This window comes from Protopterus annectens, chromosome 5.part1, assembly GCF_019279795.1.
Source record: "Protopterus annectens isolate FY-2018-M chromosome 5.part1, PAN1.0, whole genome shotgun sequence".
Taxonomy (NCBI): domain Eukaryota; kingdom Metazoa; phylum Chordata; order Ceratodontiformes; family Protopteridae; genus Protopterus; species Protopterus annectens.
Genome location: NC_056736.1, coordinates 369,972,681 through 369,993,385, shown reverse-complemented (window position 1 = coordinate 369,993,385; position 20,705 = coordinate 369,972,681). Strand labels below are relative to the sequence as shown.

Genomic DNA, 20,705 nt, shown 5'->3' with positions numbered 1-20,705 from the left:
GCTGAGTTGGAACTGATACTCTGTTCCAAACCCAGCCAACAAAGAATGAAGGTGAGATGGACAACAAACATGGAACATTATGGTGAGTACATGACTTCTTTATCTTCCCCTGTCCGAAGAATTCTTTTGCCTTCCCATAGACCTACCACCAGGAAACCTTATTCCAGTAAATGTAAAAGATTTTCTATTTGGGCCTCCAAAAAAATTTAGACCCTTTCTCAGCTCCAGTTGAAAATGTTTTGGAATTCCAAGCTGCTCTTTTTGACCAAGGAGCAGCTGCCTCCACCATTAGACAATTTAGCAGCTATCTGTAATTTCCACAATGGATATGACCATTCATTAATTTCCCACCATCTATGTTAAGGAGTTTTACTTCTCAAACCTCCATTCAAGGACCCATTCGCTCAGTGGGATCTTTCCTTCATTTTGCAATACTTAGTACAACCTCTCTTTGAACCAGCTGCCACTTGCCATCTCAAATTCCTTTCCTGAGAAACTCTTTTTCTAGTGGCCATCACTTCCACCAGAAGAGTCTTGGAAATGCAGGCACTTTGTGCAAAACCACCGTACATCATTTTTCATGAAGACAGAGTGTCATTGAGGACTAGCCCTTCCTTTCTTCGTAAGGTGGTCTCGGAGTCCAACGTTAATCCATTGAATTGCCAGTTTTCTTTCCCAATTTCTCAAACAAGGGGAATATTGTGTACACTTATTGGACGTTCATAGGCAACTAAGGTTTCACCTTGACAGAACTAAAGACTGTAAAGCATCAGACCAATTATTTACTTTTCAGGACCAAAACTAGGGAAATCTGCATCAAAAGTGGCGCTATCTAGATGGTTGAGAGATTGTGTTACCTTCATTTATAAACATAGTAATTGAAAATTATCTGCACTTGTAAGAGCGCATTCAACCAGATCTATCACCACATCAGCTGTTTTTCATTCCAAAGCTTCTCTAGATGAAATTTGTGCAGCTGCAACTTGGGCTGTGCCTCATACCTTTATAATTCATTACAAATTAGACATGGTCTCCAGGGGAAGAGCATCTTTTGGCTGTATGGTTCTCAGGCATATCTTTACATAAGGCCACCCAGGGAATAAAGTAGCTCAAGACTCTGTCCCAGCTGTCAAGAATTAACGAAGACTGACATCCGATAAAGAAGTTATGTACTCACCATAACATTCTGTCTCTGTTGTTGATCTTCGTTCATGCTTGACATTCCACACCCACCTTCTACCTCCATTAGATTTCCTGGAGGATCGAACCCTTGTCTTGGGCTTTCATTAGGGTTATTACCGTGGACATTGGTTTTTCTCATAATTTCTGTATTCTTGCTGTAGTCTGCAAACTCGATCTGAGGTAACACAAAGAGGGGCATTGTGGGTAGAGACTTAGCTCAAGAGTTTTTGTCCTGATCAAGCTGTATAACAGCCGAGCTGGTTCCGAGGATCAGAACCGTGCCCCAACTGTCAGGAATGAACGAAGATTGACAACACAGAATGTTATGGTGAGTACATAACTTCTTTTTTGTTTCTCCGGTGCATAAAATTCAGTGCAACTATCCAGCAAAAACTTGCTTTTGTACATAGATCCTTCTGCCCTCCCCCAGGAAATGAAAAAAATGGTGGTAGGAGTCCTCAGCAGACGAGGACTTCCCTTCCAACTCCATCTCAAAAGTTGCCCTTTCCTGACTAGCCTGGTTTCCTCTGACTTCCCGAACCACCTCACCCACATTCTTCTTTCCCAGCGCCTCTCTCTGTCCCTGCCAGTCTGGGAAAGCATAGCTCAAGACTCCTGGGTTCTCTCTGTCATTCAGAACGGATAGTTTCTCATTTGGGACTCCCTTCTGTCCTTCAGGAGCATCCCCCAACCACCAAGGAAACAACTACCTTCCTTTTCAGAGGGTACTGCTAGACCTGCAGAGACAAGGAACCATTCATGAGGTTCCTCAAGTCCAAAAAGGAAGAAGTTTCTACTCCAGAATGTTCCTAGTGCCCAGAAAGGATGGCCCTTGCAAGACCCATTCTGAACCTTTCTCACCTCAACACCTTCCTGAAGGTACCCACGTTCCGTCTTTTAACTCTTCAGACCTTGTTTCCCCTCATTCTACCACAAGCCTTCTTGGCTTCCCTGAATATCAAAGATGTATACCTACACATCCCCATCCACCCCAGTTACCAGAAATTTTGACATTTCTCTGTGGCATCACTGCATTCTCAGTCCTCTGCCTTGCCTTTTGGACTCTGCTGCACCAAGGGTATTTACAAAATGTCTAGCTCCTGTGAATGCCTACTGCAGGCTTCAGGGCATGCACATTTTCCCTTATCTGGGCAATCTCCTCTTGCTGACAATCTCCACAAAGATCTTGGAGCAAAACATCCACTTAGCCATTTCTCTCTTACAAAGTCTGTGATTCACCATAAACCACAAAATATCCATTCTCACCCCTTCTCAGGATCGCATCTTCCTGAGGTGAGGGATTCAGACAGACCTCATGAGGGTCTCTCTTCCTCCTCAGAAGACCAAGGACCTTGTCTCCTACTTCCAAAGCCTTCTGCGTCTGCACCACATTTCGGCCAAAGACTTCCTCAGGGTTTTGGGCTTCATGGCGTCCACTATTCCAGTGCTATCTTTGGCCAAACTTCCCATGAGAAAACTCATGTGGTTCTTAGTCAGTTTGGATGCAGCATTTGCATCCTCTGGTGTTTCCAGTTCCTCTCATCCCCTGTTTAAAGAAGGAACTCCAGTGGTGGATCAGACAAGTGTCACTCAACCCGGGATTCCCTTTGCACCCTCTGCTACTAGTTCAAGAGCTGTTCACAGATGCCTTGGATATGGGCTTGGGGCAATTTTCAGAAATTTAAAAGCATGAGGGGGTATGGTACCTATCTCAACCAAGGGAACACATCAGTGTAAGGGAGATGAGGGCATTGCTACTAGCCATTCAGACCTTTCATCCTGTCTTCCTGCCAGGACCTTTAAAGCTGTTCACAGACAATGTAATGGTCCTCTGGTAAGTGAACAAGCAGGGAGGGACCAAATCTTACCTACTATGCAGGCTGGCACTCCAGACTTGGGAGATGGCAGTCCAATATCAGGGGACTCTTCAGACAGTGTACATTACATCCAGCCAAAATTGCATTGCAGACACCTTGAGCAGGTTCCTAACACAGTCCCGCAAATGGATGCTTCAAAGGGATGTGTTTCTGGACATTGTCCTCCAGTAGGGTATACCTCAAGTTGATCTCTCTGCCTTCCTCAAGAACAGATAACTTCCACAATTTTGTGCCAGAGTTCCACATACTCTGGTTTGGAAGATGGATGCCCTCTCATTCTCTTGTATGGGATATTTCTTTATGCATTTCCTCCCCTTTCACTCATTCCAAAAGTCCTGTTCATAATTCAGCAGGACAACACAAAAATCTTGCTGGTGACTCCCTTTTGGCCAAGACAGCATTGGCTCCCTCTTCTCCTGCATTTAGCCAAGGGCAATCACCACACGTTACCTCACAGGGTGGACTTCTCACACAAAACAAAGGAACTCTCATCCATCCCCATTTGTCTATTTTCAGTTGACTCTGTGGATAATAAGATTTTTATTCCTTTTAGACACTTGTTCTCTGAGGACTTGCTAAGGGTTCTGCAGGAGGCCAGGAAACCAAATACCAGAAAATCTTACCTATACAAGTGGAAAAGATTTTCACTTTGGTATCTGTCACGAAACAAGGATCCACTATCAGTGGAAGTCTGCTTGGTTCTTTCTTATTTGTGTGAATTGCTTAGTGCTGGCTTGGCTTTACTCTTCAGTGAAAGCTCACGTCAGCTTTTTCTGCCTGTCTGCCTTTATCCCCCCTCTAGCTAAGGAGATTTGAGGCTAAACAATTTCTTAAAAGTGTCCTTCACATTAAGCCTCCCAGGAAACCTATCCCTCCTCCCTGGGATCTTAATTTTATACCTGAAAAGCTGACTGCCCCCTCTTCGAGCCAGCTTCATCAGCTTTCCTGCAACACTGCTGCTGGAAAACAGTACTTCTATTTGCCTTAACTTCAGCCAGATGTGTGTCTGAGCTCCAGGCCCAGTGGCTTCTTCCCCCTTTCTGGTCTTCCATAAAGACAGGGTATCCTTGCATACCCAACCAACCCCTCCTTTACGCCCAAGGTAATCAATGAGTTGTCATTCAACCAGTCCATTCTTTTACCTACCTTCTTTCCTTCTCCCCAGAATTCTAGTGAGGAAGTGCTGCACACCCTAGATGTACATAGACAACTTAGGTTTAGTCTTGTATAAATAAAATCCATCAGGAAATCAAAACAGCTTTTTGTTTCCTATCATCCTAAGCCTCTGACATTGCATGTGTCCAAGCAGACTATTTCTACTTGGATTTCTAAAGCAATTTCATTTTGTTATGTGAAGCATGGTAAGACTCTTGCCTGTTCTATAAGGGCACATTCCACAAGGGCTGTGGCTTCATCTGTCGCTTTCTTTAAGGGACTAGATACTAGCTCTATTCTTGAAGCAAGAAAGTTTTTTTTTTTACCTTGGATGTTCATACCCTACTTTCCTTAGCTTGGCATTCCTCCTGGGGCATTCATTTCTGAGGTTGGTGCATGCATATGCTGCTTTTATGACTGACGTATGACAGCAGCCTACGTGCGACGTACCACGCACCCCACAGTAGTGAAAGACATTTGTATACTGGCCGACATCGAGTTGCCTACAGTGGAGAACTCCCTCATGTAAAGAATACTGCAACAGAGAAAAGGACATCTATTGTTATGGTAAGATTTTACTCAAATATTCTCTCTCCTTTTGCAAAAATACAGTTATGGCATGAAAATAACCAAGTTTATCTTTGTTTCAGAAAAATGAAAATGCATTTTTCTAATAGCTTCTGTGCATCCCTACAAGTGCATGCATTGTGAAAGTGCTACCTGTTTTTGTGGAATCTTTAAGAAGTTGCTAGTCATGGCTACAGTTATATTTTACTGCAGTTTTTGCTTGTGGAGTGATTTTTTTTAACATGTGTTTGCATTAGTATCCCTGAATATGGTGAAAATAATGCCAACAATAATTTAAACAGTGGTAGTTAGATAGGACTTGGCATTTTGTGACAAAAGATAAAATTTATGGATGCCAAAAAGGAAAAAAAAATAGAAAAAAAGTGCATGACGCAGAAATATCACAGGAGATGTAATGTCTGTGAAGCATAACCTCATTCAGGGATAATGGTGCTTAGTGCATGCTTTTAGCATTAATTTCTGCCCAAGACATGCACAGTCCAGCCCATTAGTAATTGTATTTTCATTATTTGCAAGCATACCTCTCAGCTGTACAGATTTTCACCTCATATTTTTGGTCTGTTTCTCATAGAATTTGCCGTTTTCTGGCAAATCATTGAGGATTGAACTCACTAAATAATACTAAACAATGACGCATATTTTCAGAGTTCATATCCTTCAGATACATAATAATGCAAAACCTACCTATTTTTGGGACTTTGTCCCCCCATTATTTTGGCTTTGTCCAGATTCCTTGCACTGAGCGGTATGTTTGCAAGAAAGTGTAACATATTCATAGTTTCTTTTTCATCCAGATTACTGTTGCAGTTTTTTTCCCTCGCTAGCTGTTTCTGACCACCTTCCATGTAACAAGCCATCTGTCACATACTCACATAGTTGTATTATTTCGACCTCTCCCACCAACCAAACTATGGAACATGGTTTTAAGAGTACTTTAGCTGTTGGCCAGAGTTTATTTGGAATGGGAAGAAGTCAAAACTAGTTAGAATCCAGAAACACCAGTCATCCAGAGAACCATGCCATTTGGGGAATGGGGCAGGACAGTCAGAAGTCTTTAACATTCAGCACTCTGATGAATGGTTGGCCATACATTTACAGGGACATAGATCAAGTAACTGAGCAGCTAAAGTACTGGTCTTCCATCTCAAAAAGTGGTTGAGAGTTGGTGACTAGCTTGCACATTTTTTGGATCACAAAACCAACTCATTTGTTTTGAAGAGGAAAATGTGGTAAAATGCTTGTGGTTGATGTATGTCTTTTTACAAGGTTCCCTGCATTTCATTGATTATTTTGTCTGTTCTGATTGGCTCAAACCAGATGCAGCCTGGTTGATGGGAAACAAGTCCAGTGATCGTCCACCTCTCAGCTTGGAGGATAATACCCTGTGGACACAACCTGGTTTGATGATCTTGCTTAACTCTAAAATGAATGTTCACTATTCTCTTTCTGTCACCCTGTTACCCGTTTTATTTCCTCTTCCTGCAGTACTAATTCATGAGGTGGCTAGGAATGCCTGTAAAATGTCATATTCTTTGTACTTCAGAGGTGGAAGGATATGCCCTTTACTTGAGTTTCAGTTTCCCCAGTACAGTTCCAGTAACATCAGCTAATCCATTTGAGCAAGGGTAGCACAATAGCAGTTTTTTAAGTAGTTGTAAGCATGCAGAGAAAGAATTGCTGTCCATTTAATAATAGAGGACATGAGTGACCTAAGTACCACTGAAGGCATTTTTGAGTGCAGCATTGTCTACTGGGCAAAATGTAGTAATGCTTTGAGGGGGCCTCGGTTATGCCTTGTAACATGAATTAATTACATTAGTTAACCTTAAAATTACAAGTTGGAATAGGACAAGAGCCCTTTTGACCTATAGTTTAAAGTTATTCCTCGTATGCTGTGTTTGTGTGTGGTTCTGTTTTCTCTAGTAGAGACTGCTTTTGTAAAGTATTGGCTTAAATTGTTAGTTTACTGTGAAGACCAGTGTTATAGCTTACATTTCACCTGAACTAAGTGCACGTCTTTAATTGGGGGACCCTGTATACTTGAATGGGATGCCATCAATACTAGCCAGTTTTATATACGAGTAGGCCCCATTCTTTGTTGTCACCTTCTGTTAATGTACATATCAAGAGCTTATAAATTTGTAAGTCAGTTGATTGCAATATGAGTTTTTTTTTTCTTTCTGTTTTCTTTTTGTTGACATCATTCATGATTTATCGGTACTTTGAAGATCAGTGTTTGCTTTGCTGCTGGCAAACTCCATTGACTGCATATTTCACATAGGCCTAAGCAGCAGTGTTCAGATCTGATCTCTGCATTGAACTAATCGGTCACAGTGCATCATGAGAAATTCCATGCCATCCACAGTATGAGAATTATCTTTTATACACACACTAATTTTATGACTAAAACATCACTACTGACTCGCAGCACCACAAGATCATTTTCCCATGAGGTACTGTGGCCCCCAGTATTTAGTCCAAAGAAGTATTCACTAGGTGTCTTGTTTTCATCTATTCTGGTTGATGGTCATCTTTGTCTTTTGTTTTTCTTTCTCTTTATTCAATGTTTTATAAACTTTTGAGAGGGGGGATGAGAGCTAGGTCTTGTTTTACTTTACCATAAAAGATGTGGTTGTCTTGGACTTCCTGTATTTCCACAAGTCCTATGACTCCACCAGTACTAGATCCAGGGACCTAAATATTCATAAGCAGCTAAATAAAACATGGTGGAAGGGCAGGTTTATAATTTAGGGCCTCCCAAACCTCTGGAATAAACTCCCCTTGCGTGTTAATCAGTGGGACTCACTATCTTCCTTTTAACATATCCTAGATGAAAGGATGGCTATTCAATTTTTTTTGCATGGGAGCAAGCTCCCCTTTACCTCCCACACCCTCTGCTAATTATATATGTCAACTCTTTGATTGTACTATGGGGGTGGGAAAATTTCCTGATTCCCAATGTATCACAGTCTTGCACAGAAAAAAAAGGGTACTTTCAATAAGCTGATTTTTGATCAGCAGTTCCATCTTTTTTTCTGTTCAAGTTAAATTGACAGAAATTTAGCGTCAACTGCTTTTAGTTGGTCCTTTAAATTACCTTGAATCAGTCATTCAGTTATTCAGCTTCAGTTTTTGTTTTTGTAATTCCAGCAAGGAGATGAAGGAAAAAGAAGTGTAAATAAACTGCATGGATTTACCAGAGTTCTAAGATATTATCTGCAGGAGATGAAAACATTTCAAAGTCTGACATTTTATTTGTATTTTTTACAAAAGGAAAACAGTAAGTTGATAACAAAACATACCCTTTGTAAGTGCTTAGCTATGACATTGTTTTCCATTATAGTACATATAATTATATGATCTCTGTGGAAGTCAGGGATAACTCAGCCAGATCAGTAGCTACCACTGCAACCTACTTCAGGTGCATGTCTATTCACAGCATCTGCAAATCCACTCCTTTATCTTCCACAATTCACACTTCTTTTCTCGGCATTATAAACTAAATGTCCTGTCTGTGGGTAGAGCAATTTGCTTTTACAGTTTTGCATAGGATGGTGTAGAACAATCACCCAGTAATGAAATATGCTACTCAAGTCTGAGGCATCATCTTAAATTATACACACATACGCATACACACACACTAATCAAAAAATGCAGACTCATGACTAACTTAAGACAAAAAAGAAACTTATTAAATACAGAAATAATTCCAATCAGATATTTTATTAATAGTCATTCTTCCAACTTTGTGTCAATATTTTATTAAGGCATGGTCCATATAATTTAATAAAGGTCCAAATTTTGATTACTGGGAAAGTCTGACTGGGCAAAGTCCCTTTGCAGTGGAAGCTGGGGGAGAAACGCTCCACGTTAGATATATTTGCACAGGTAGTTAACATGATTGAACAGTAAAAATGTACAGTGTAACACTGTGGTATAATTTAACAGATAATTACCAAGTTACTTAGACTGTATAGTACATACAGCTTGTTAAGTGCATACAGACGTTAACAGTCAGTATTCTCTTACAGTGTATGTATGTGGTCACCTTTTTGTTTTAGTATGCAATACATGAGACATATGCAAATTTTATTCAAAAAGTTAAAATTTCATTTGAGACTTGTAACCAGGAGAGTATTATAGTAAAAGTAAGGAGACTGTTACGATATTTGTTTGGAGTGACTGTATAAAGAAGTGAGTTAGTAATGAGGTTTGTGCAAGAGAAGGACCATTTTGTTGTTGCTTATGTTTTCACTGAAGCTTTGGGTTGATGGGGAAGATTTTGAATATGGAGTGGTGTAGTAATAGGGTTGGTACAATCACAAAACGATTTTTTTTATACGTGTGTTTTCAGTTGGATTTTAAATTGCATATGGGATGAGATGTGTCTGATATCTGCTGGGTTCAAGTTCAGCAGTGTATGTAGAGTATATACATTTACTGTTACGATGTTTAGATTGCTGAGTGAATATTAGATGTTGGTTCAATGAGCACAGTTCTGTGTGGGGTGTGTACAGGTTTAATAATTGTATGGTGACAGAGGTATCTGAGGTATAAGATAATGGTGTGGGCAGTCTTTAAGACGAGATTAAATAGCTCCAACCCGTTAAGGGAATGACGTGCAGGAACAGTGTTCAGTTAATGGGGTTACTTGCAAATATAATTTTATTTTAAGATTGCTCCAGTATGGCTAACTGACAGGTCTGAAGACATATAGGTAGTAAAACAAGTGTGAGCATATTTGGCTCCCTATTTAAATGCCTGGGATTGTAACATTGAGTGCCAAGACACTAAGAAAAAGACCAAAAATTCAGGAGAACAGCAAATCCCAAACATCACTCTTCTCTTTTAAACTTCTTTTTTGTGCATACCCTATGCCAGACTTTATATATATATATATATATATATATATATATATATATATATATGTATATATATATATATATGGTCTTGGTATATATATATATATATATATATATATATATGGACTTGGTATATATATATATATATATATATATATATATATATATAGTGGTTACTGACATTTCAGTTACCTACATATTCTGTTAGAAAAGATTTGACTGTATGAAAAAGTCCCACTTTAGGGTTATCCCACCCCACTCCCTCAAGTTGCATGTTGGATGTGCTGATGAAATCATAAGCTGTGATTAGTTATTCCCAGTTGTTTTCTATTTTATACTAGCTCATTTCTAGCATTATTGACTGATAATGTTAAGTCACCATAGTTTGATTATTGGGCTGATTTTGACAATACCATTAGTTTAGCTTTATTTGGGTTCAGAGTTAATTGGATTGCTCAAACCAGTTTTCATTTTTGGTGAAGGAATGCCACAAGTAAGCATGGAGCTCTTTGATTGAAGAGGCTGCATGCATTCATGATGAATTGTCTGTATATTGAATTATATTTGCTGGGAGAAAGGCTGCATGCATTTTATTTACAAGTATATTAAAGAGTAAAGATCCTAATATGAACCTTGTGTCAAAGTTACCTGAACCATTTATACCTTATCATGGCAGTGTGCACAACACTGTTTTCTGGCTGAGGTAAATTTTAAATCAGTTGAGTCGAAGTAATTGTATGGGGTGTGAAATATTCAAATGGTTTGTACAGGTCTAAAAATAAGAACACAACAGTTTCCCTTTGATTTCTTCTTTTATAGACATAGCTTATGACAGTGATGCTGTTTCTGTGTTGTAGCCTGGTATAAAGCTTTTCTCTGCTGTGGAAAATAACTTGATCCTAATTAGGTAGTTGATCGACTGTAGGTGAACACATTTCCAAATGTTTTCGGTAGGATGGTGCTAGGTCTGTAGTTTGCAAGTTCAAGATTTGCCACCTTTTATATAAGATAAAACTGGATTGTTGGTGCAGCGGTAGCGTTGTTGCCTCAAAGCAAGAGGTTTTCCCATTCGATTCCTGGCTGGAGTGCGGGGAGTGCCTTCTGGGTGGAGTCTGCATGTCCTCCCCGCGGTTGAGTGGGCGTTCGAAAGACATGCGTAAATGGGCGTGCCTTCATTGAAGGTTGAATGTCGAGCTGGAACCTCGGCATTCGTGAAAATCTACTGCCAATCATTAGCGGACCAGAGTTCTGCTGTGGCGACCCCTAACCGGGAAAAGCCGAAAGACAACAACAACCAAGTTTTGGGACTGTAATTTCTTGAAAAGAGCAATTTGCAAGTATAGATACTGGGTATATGATAGCTTCTGTAGCTGTTTTAAGATGATCTGTTGGTAGTTTGTCATCCATAAAGAGTGGATTTTAATGTTTTTTGTTTTGTTTTGTTGGCAGGAATTGTAGTGAGTGAGAATAGTGAGAATATAGTAGTGACTTTGTCCATGTCTTTTATTGATGTGACAGGTGCTTTGGGTTCACTAAGGGAATTAACACCATTTATGTAGTATGAGTTAATCTGCACACTGTTGTAACATGTTTCACTTGTGAAAGGGCATGATTGTAATTTTTTTACTACCTTGCACATGTTTATTGGCTGTTGAGCAAAATTGGTGTGGAATTTTCATGTGGCATTCCTGTAGACAAATATAGCAATAATTTTGTTTAGTCTTCTTAGGTAGATTTCACAAGTGTCAATATTTTTGTTTTTGCTAAAAACTAGTTTTTCCATGCTTTATTTCTGTTATGCATTAATTACCTTTTATTCTGGTGTAAGCTATTGCTGCAGGTTTTGATTTGACTCTTTTCTGTGCTGAGGTGCCAGAGTGTCGATATGGTAAGGAAAATTTTTGTTTGTGTGTTACTGCAGCATCTAAATATAGTGTTTTATTAGTTCCCATTTGCAGTACCTAATAGACAAGAATGTTTCCTTGCATTTCTGACTGTCTTACTTTATATGTTTGTATGAATTTTGATATATTTTCATATGATATAAATTGGGTCATGAGCACTAATGGTATCTGGCATAATTCCTGCATGGGTAATTTTGCCAGGGTCTGTTAGTATCAGTCCAAAATACTTTCTTTTCCAGTAGCTTTGTATGTCTTGTGGTCATATTTTAAGCTGTGTTAATCCATGTAGATAGAGAGGTGTCTAGTCTTATGCGTACTCTTGGGCTAATCAGTACTAATGCCATCTAGGATTACTGTTTGAAGAGATGTATCTCTTGTTGTCTAAGGTAATATAACCTTAAGTGACTGACTTGTTTGAATTTGGAGGTGTATACAGCATTGCTGTACTTAACCAATTTTTGTGTGTTCATTTTAAGTTAAATGTGCCTGCCAGGATTTCAGTGTCAGTGATGCTTGATATATCTATGTAGGATGGACATCACCAGCTCTTTTACTGATATAATCATTCCTGATTATGTCATAGTTACGAGTGAGTTTTTCTTCCGTAATTTTATGTTGTGTGTGTAAAGAGATTTTCTGTTGTGCATGTCTTTTATTTTTTCTGAATATCGTTGGCATGTATATGACATATGTTTATTCTTGCAGGACTACTTCAGAATATTAGGAGTGTTCAAGATAGCATTAAGTTTTGCAGGTGCTGGGTTAGGGTGAAAGTTCCCACATTTTAGAAGTAATTTTTGATTAGATTTATGAGGATTGCATGCATTTTGTATGTTTATTTTACTGTAAATGCTTTTTTGTATAAATATTTTTAGAATTAACAGGCCAGTGGTGTTAAATCTTAATATTTGAAGTTAATTGCTGTACTATTAACTGTTTTTAGATTGAGTGCTTTTATGGGAGTGTACAGGTGGTAATAGTATGCTTTATTACACTGGATGTGGTAATTGGTGAGCAGAGTTAACAGAAAAGTCACAAGACAAAGGCTGCACATTAGGTAGATACGGATCTATATGGATTTAAGTAACACTCAGGGACAATGTCCATCACTGCCATGCTGCTAAAGCACAAAAAAGTGCTGAATGCTGGTATTGGTAATTGTTCTAAAAACATCAGGAACCATAAAGTGTGACCACAAAACAACAAAGTCCCGACATGGAAAGCTGTCCCAGCAAGTGAAATATGCATGGAAAGCAGTTTAAACAGATTATACACACCAAACACCTGGCTACTCCCGGAGTACTCTTACAAAAATTAAACTAAATAAACGCTGAATCATGGTTGCTGTCATCTTGTGCTGTCTTAAAAGGGTTCCAATTTCATTGCCTAGGAGCTACACCTCTGATGTTCATCGTGTTTCACTGTTGCAGTCATTACACTTGGGTTATCCACCGGCAGGCTACCTGCAGTCGGCCCGAGTTTCAAAGTCTTGGTCCGGCGTTGGTTGCTGTCGCCTCTTCCCTGACGTCAGTGCGCCAGGGGTATAAAAGATGCAACCAATGCCATTTTCTTCACTCTTTCTTGCCACGCAGTGCCCGAAGCAAAAGCAGTTCGCAAGTGCCTGTCGGCCGACTCCTGAGATTTTCGAAATTGAGTTTCAAAACCGAAGTCTTCAATAAAGCTAAGTACCCCATTGGGGAAACTTTTTCTTGCTCCAGACCGATGTCAGTAAAAGTTAATAATTGTATTTCTTGTGGGAAGCAAATACCTCATAAGGACTTTCACTCTTACTGTATTCCTTGCCTAGGCCCTGACCACGATGTTACTAGTTGTCGGTTTTGTGCTAGATTCAACAAACGCACTATTAAACGTCAGTTTGATTTTGCTTTACATTATTTTGGCCGAAGGTTTAATTACATAATGCTGTCGGAACAACCGACGACCGGAATTTATAAAAAACGCAAAGACAAAGAAAAAGACAGGCATCCGAGGTCCAAAACTGACGACGAAGCCTCTTCTAGGCCAGTCGCCAGTTCTCAGTGAGGCGCTTTCACAGCCCCTGACACCCGATACCTCAGAGCCACAGGCTGTAACTGACAGCCTCGTGGAGACACCGCGGCCTGTGGAAACTCAAGGTATTGGGCCTATGGAAACTATTCCCTCAGATGGGTCCGGAGCCGTTGAGTAGGCATCAGCTTCTGAGGATGTTTTCAGACCTTCACAGCTTACAATTAAGTCCACTTCAGCAGCCAAGGCAAAGTTAAAGTTTTCACTTGAGAAAGCTCGGAACATTCCGAGCGAAAGCGCTTGTGTTTTACGTTTGATTCTGAACCTGTCTGGGATTTAACTTCACTTGAACCTGACTGGAATTTAATTTTATTTATTATTTTTTGTTCGTGGAATAAAAGAAATCTATTAAATCGCAATGCCACGTTTACTACTCTGCTGAAGTGCCTGGAAACGCTCTTTTATTTGGTTTTGCTTGCTGCTTCACATTTGTTGAAAGTTAAAAACACCATTAAAGACATGGAAACAAGTACAGCATTCTACTGAACAGTCATCCATGCCAAAGAAACAGATGCTTAAAATGGCCGAAGACCTAATTACTTTAATCAGGGGTTCCCATCCCCCTCCTGACAAAAGGCCTAGGCAAGACACCGACTATGATTCCTCTAACCAGGTATCTATTTCCTCTAATTCCTCTTCTGATCAGGGATACTCTCTCCCTTGCTATGGTGACTCTGATGCAGAAGAGTCTATACCTTCAGCCTCTCTGCCTGAGGATTATTCCTTTGGGGAACCCTGCACACCTTGAGAGAGCATTTCCATTGGGAGAGCAAGGATTATTCAGAATCCAAGAAAAGGCTCAGAGACTTTCTTTTATTGCCCCAGCACAGCCCCCTGGCTATTCCCCCTGTGCTTGATATTGTTGATGATGTTTTCTCTGAATCCAGTCTAACTCATGATTCTTTACCCCCTGCACCAGTCAAGCCAGACAGGTATTACAGGGTCCCTGACTCTCATAAATTTCTTTACAAAAACCCTGCTGCAGATCCAGAAACAATTTCTCAGGGTCCTAAAGGGGTTAAGGCTACCACTGCTAAAAATCCTGTCCCTTCGGATAGAGATTCCAGAGCTCTGGACAAATGGGGGGGGGGAGTATACACTTCTGCTACTTTAGCTGTAAGGGCTTTAAATTGCCAGTTTCACATGCTTAAATATCAACAGTATTTCATGTCATTGTTAATGCAGAAAATGGGTTAAATCTCAGAAAGTCCTGACAGTAAGGAAATGCAGGATTTATTGCATGCAGCTGAACAAGTGGGAAAACATACTCTACAATGAGGTTTTGATTCATTAGAGGCTTCTTGTAGAGCCGTAGTTACAGGCTCTGTTATTCGAAGGCATGCTTGGTTGAAAGAGCAAAGTTTACCTGACCATGTTAAAGTAAAATTATTGGATGCTCCACTACAGCATGATACTTTGTTTGGTGTTAAGGCAGAAGAGGTGTTAAAGAAAATGGAGGATAAAGCAAAATCAATGCAGACAGTAAAGGATTTCTTACAGGTTCAGCCACCTAGGTTTAGCAGAAACTGGCCTTCAAAAAATTGGTCCTTTCCGGTGTCAGACAGGCCACAAAGAGGCATATACAGACACCCAAGAGGCAGATCTCAGCCCCAAGGCTCCTACAGACCTAAACAATGGGGTGCTTCAGCCCCCAAGGGAGGGGAACACAAATCACAACCTTATAGGAAACAGTCCCAATGACTTCCCTCTACAGTTGCCAGGCACTTACCTTTTGGCAGCACCCCTAGGGGGAAAGCTAGCACTTTTCTCAAAAAAATTGGCACGTAATCACCCAGGACAAATGGGTACTGAATATTGTTTCTCAGGGTTACAGGTTCCACTTTCACACGCTTCCAAGATCAAGAGGTATGCCGGACCTGCCACAAAACCAATGGGCAGAGGTGCAAAAACAAATTGCTGCTCTCATGGACATGGAACCTATTCAAAGAGTACCACAGCAAGAACAGGGGCAAGGATTTTACTCAAGACTTTTTTTAGTACCCAGAAAGGACAAAGCCTGGAGACCAATACTGGACCTGTCAATCCTAAATACTTTCCTGGATGTTCCAAAATTCAAAATGTTAACACTGCAGCAGCTTCTACCCATGCTGGGCAAGAAGGCTTGGCTAGTTACTTTAGACCTCAAGGAGGCATACCTGCATGTCCCAATCAGACAAACTTGCAGAAGATACCTCAGATTCATAGCAGGCTCAATGCATTACCAATTCTCTGCACTGCCCTTTGGCTTATCTATTGCGCCCAGGGTCTTCACAAAATGCCTGGCACCAGTAATCGCATTTTGCAGACAAAAAGGAATTCAAATATATCCTTACTTGGACAACTGTCTTATTCAAGCAGAGAGCAAGGACATTCTACTAAAGCATCTGGCGTTTGTAAAAAGATTACTAATTTGCCTAGGGTACACAGTAAACAAAAAGAAATCAAAACTAGTGGCCTCTCAAGAGATAATATGCCTGTGTGCAAGCTTAAATACAACTGCCCAGATGGCTTATCTCACGCCAGACAAACAAAGGCAACTAACTGAATACTTTCATCTGATGGCAACAAAGACTCTGCTCCCTGCAAGAAAAATTGTGCAGGCCGTGGGCTTCATGGCGTCCTGCATTCTACTAATTCCATATACAAGACTGCATATGAGGAAACTACAATGGTATCTAAAAAGTGTTTGGACTCAACATTGTCACAGCCTGGAGACTATCATAACTTTAATTCCCTTCCTCCAACAGGAGTTTCGATGGTGGTCCCAGGCCTGTCACCACAACAAGGACAGCCTTTCACCTTACCCGCAGCCAGGCAGACAGTAACAACGGATGCATTAGATTATGCCTGGGTGGCACGTATGGCAGGAAAATGTGTTCAGGGCACATGGCCCAAGGAGCAAATGCATCTTCACATCAATCAGAAAGAGATGCTAGCTGTACAGAATGCCCTGACAGCTTTCAAGGACCTACTACATCCAGGACTACTACTAGTAAAGACGGACAATACCACAGTTATGTGGTACATAAACAAGAAAGGGGGCACAAATTCCTACCCCCTATGCAGGCAAGCCATGACCTTGTGGAAACACAGCACTAACCTATCAGGTACATCTGCAGGCACAATTCCTGCCAGGAACAAAAAATACACTGGCAGACGAACTAAGCAGAAATCTCATGGACCCTCATGAATGGAAACTAAATCCACAGGTGTTCAGCATAACAAGGAAATGGGGACGTCCAAACATAGATCTTTTTGCCTCCCCTCACAATTGCCAACTACAGAAATTCTGCACAAGAACTTATCACTCTCAAGCATGGAAAGTGGATGCTCTATCATTCAGCTGGAAAACTCTGACAGTCTATGCCTTCCCTCCAATGCCTCTTCTTACCAAGGTGCTCCTAAAAGTCAGACAAGAAAGGCCAAAAATGATCCTGATTGCCCTAGACTGGCCACGCCAGCACTGGTACCCAATCCTAAAGAGCTTGTCTCAGGGCCCAGCTTGGTCTTTACCTCAAATTCCTCATCTTCTGACTCAGCAAAACAATCAGATTCTGCACAGTCGACTCAGAACCTTAAATCTGGCAGCATGGCAGATAATGTAGCCACTCAGACTGCACCTCTCTCTAGAGCTGTTATGGATGTCATTTTAGAAGCCAGGAGACCCAGCACTAGGAAATCTTATGCAGAAAAATGGAAGAGATTCTATGCTTGGATCCAGGCACGAGGGCTCGACCCACTTGTTCCAAATATACCTCAGATTTTACAATACCTAACTGAGATGCTGGACAAAGGCCTATCTTTCTCATCAATTAAAATCCATGCCTCTGCCATTTCAGCTCATTACAGTACGGAACCTCCTATTTTTTCACATCCTCTACTAAGACTACCTCAGAGGGGCAAAAAATATAAGACCCCCAAGGAGAGCACCAGTACCAACTTGGGATCTCAGTATTGTTTTAGAAAAACTCACACTGCCTCCTTTTGAACCAGCCATCACAGCTGATATAAAATTCTTATCATGGAAAACTGCTCTGCTCCTAGCAATAACTTCAGCAAGAAGAGTATCAGAGTTACAGGCATTAATTGCTGTGGAACCTTTCATCATTTTTCACCAGGACAGGGTTTCTCTTAGGACAAACCCAACATTCGTGCCCTGAACCAAACCATTCATTTACCAACTTTCTACCCAAATCCCCAGAATAAAGGGGAGAGACTTCTGCACGCTTTGGATATACACAGACAACTACGATTCTACTTGGACAAAAACAAAAGCTTTCAGAAAAACTGAGCAACTGTTTGTAGCCTATGCTGCAGGGTCACAAGGAAAACCTATCACAAAGCAGACAATTTCAAAATGGATAGGACACTGCATCCACTTCTGTTATGCACAACATGGCAATTCAGTGCCTAAGGTCATTAGGCCACATTCTACCAGAGCAACAGCCACTTCAGCAGCCTTTCTCAGAGGAGTACCAACCAAAGACATTTTAGAAGCTGCAACCTGGAGCTCAGTGCACACTTTCACCAAGCACTACCACTTGCGCCTCTACTCTAAATCCAGAGCAGGCTTTGCCACTGCAGTCCTGCAGAGCCTGGTAGCCTCTCCAAATCCAATCTAGACCCAGCTGCCCAACCTCAGCTTTGTGATTGAACCCAAGTGTAATGACTGCAACAGTGAAACACGATGAACATAGTACAGTTGTGTACCTACCATAAATGTAGATGTTCGAGTGTATTCACTGTTGCAGTCCAGGTTACCCACCCACCATCCCCCTTTACATTGCTGGGACTTCTCTGTACTACTCAATTCTATAGAACTTATGTGGTGTATTTGCCTGTAGATGAAGGAAATGTTTATATTAGTACATGCATGCTTTTTGGCTTAATTTTATTTTTCCAGCTTTCCTATCTGGGGGCACCTGACATCTGGGGCAAGAAAAACTGAAGAAAATGGCGTTGGTTGCATCTTTTATACCCTTGGCGCACTAATGTCAGGGAAGAGGCGACAGCATCCGACGTCGGACCAAGACTTTGAAACTTGGGCCGACAGCAGGTAGCCTGCCGGCGGATAACCCAAGTGTAATGACTGCAACAGTGAATACACTCGAACATCTACATTTATGGTAGGTACACAACTGTACTTTTCCCATTTCAAATAAATGAATCCTGTAATGATTATTATATCTGTTGTTCAGTTGTATAATAACTTACTTGAACAGTAGACAAATAATAGAATAATTTTTGCAGGATAGACTCCCTGCCTGCTACTCTCTTTACTTTGCCCATATTGGGTCTGGTAACTAACTTTAAGTAGAGTTACTGTCTGATTTTTCTAACAGTAGGTTGTATTCGCTACCTTTTAGGAATTAATATGGAATACATTATATTACTGGCAAATTTTAGACATTAAAGCCTTCACATTATGTGTAACTAAATGCATTATCTTTCTATTTTCATCTCTTCTTTATTATGACACAAGGGTGTAGTTATTGTTAGTCTGTCATCTTCCTCTTCCTCTCTCTAACCCATGACACTATACCATCTGTAGTTGCCATATATTTCCTATCAGTAAACCTTCTGTTCAGTATCCTATTACAAAGCCCCACAATCACCCACTTGGTCCATAAGCCTTATTCTAGGCCTTCACACACTCATAAGTTCATAGGATGATACTAGGCTGTTTTCTCAGAGGCCCTTATAAGCCTAGCAAAGTCAACACCTGTTTCCCCTGTCCAGCAGGGGCACAGTTGGGATCCCAGGGGTGTATTTTCTGTTTCCCATCCAGTTGGCCAGGTTCCTCTTAAAGAGGACTAAAGAGGTCCTGTGCTTGACATGGAGAGGGAGTTAATTAAATGGAGTTAAAAACGAAGGTAATTACCGCCCCATAAGCTTAACAAGCCTGGTCTGCAAAGCTATGGAGAGGATCATAATGGAACTCATAAACAAAGACATAGGGGACTTGCAGACATTGGACCCGACCCAGTTTGGCTTTGTCATGGGCAGATCATGCCTTTTGAACTTGGTCGACTTCTTCGAAACAGTCACCAAGGCCATTGATGAGGGAAAGGCAGTCCATACAGCCTACCTTGACCTTGCAAAAGCTTTCGACACAATACCCCACTCGGGTATTATAGCGAAACTTACCAGCTTAAATGTAAACCCATATGTCACAAGATGGGTTGCAAACTGGCGAAAGGACAGAACCCACAGGGTTAGAGTTGCTGGCACCATGTCAGACTCCAAGTCGGTCACAAGTGGTGTCCCACAGGGCTCAGTCCTTGGCCCCCTGTTGTTCGGCATCTACTTCTCAGAAGTACAGGCAAACATAGGAGGACTATGGCTGACAAAGTTTGCAGATGACTGCAAACTGGGCGCCATAGTGGAAAGTACATCGGACACAGATATCCTTCAGAGGGGTCTCACGGAAACTGAAAACTGGTGCCAGAGCCATGGCCTGAAGTTAAATGCCAAAAAATGTATAGTCATACCCTTCGGGAAAAACAAGGTAACCCCAAGCTACCATATAGGTGGCAATCCATTAAGCACAGAAGAGGTTATCAGGGACCTGGGGACCCAGGTTGACAGTGGCCTTTCTTTTGACACTCACATTGCTAAAGTGGTTAGAAAGACCTTCTACATTGCCCACCTGATTATGAAGGGATTCACATCCAGATCAAGTGAGGTCATTGTTCCCCTGTACTCTTCACTTATCAGACCAATGATCGAGTACAATGCCCCATTCGGGATGTATCTCACCCGACACTTGCAGCAATTGGAGAGACCCCAAAAGTTCCTCACCAAAAGGATAAAGGGACTCCAAAATCTGTCATATGCTGCCAGACTGAAGAAACTCCAGCTCTATTCAGTCGCATACCGCCTGCTCAGAGTTGACCTGTGCCTGACATACAAGGCCATGTCCAACCCAGAATTAATGGACATGCTCCACCTCAAAAAATCCAAATCTACCAGATCCACTAGAGCAAGCAACTTAAACCTTAGCACGGATATAAATAGGACATGCTGGAGGGATAGATTTGTCACCCAGAGACTCCCTATGCTGTGGAATA

At 41.1% G+C, this 20,705-nt stretch overlaps 1 protein-coding gene across 4 annotated transcripts in view; it reads left to right on the top strand.

Moving 5' to 3' along the window:
- The window catches only part of STIM1 (stromal interaction molecule 1), a 2,200,738-nt gene that overhangs the window by 1,836,157 nt on the left and 343,876 nt on the right, over positions 1 to 20,705 (top strand). For 2 of the 4 annotated variants that reach the window (XM_044073040.1, XM_044073042.1), the window contains exon 11: positions 6,120 to 6,200. The exons of the other annotated variants lie outside the window; for them this stretch is intronic. In XM_044073040.1, coding sequence (XP_043928975.1) covers positions 6,120 to 6,200 — 81 coding nt within the window. The remainder of the gene's footprint in view (positions 1 to 6,119; positions 6,201 to 20,705) is intronic. 4 annotated transcript variants of the gene reach the window in all.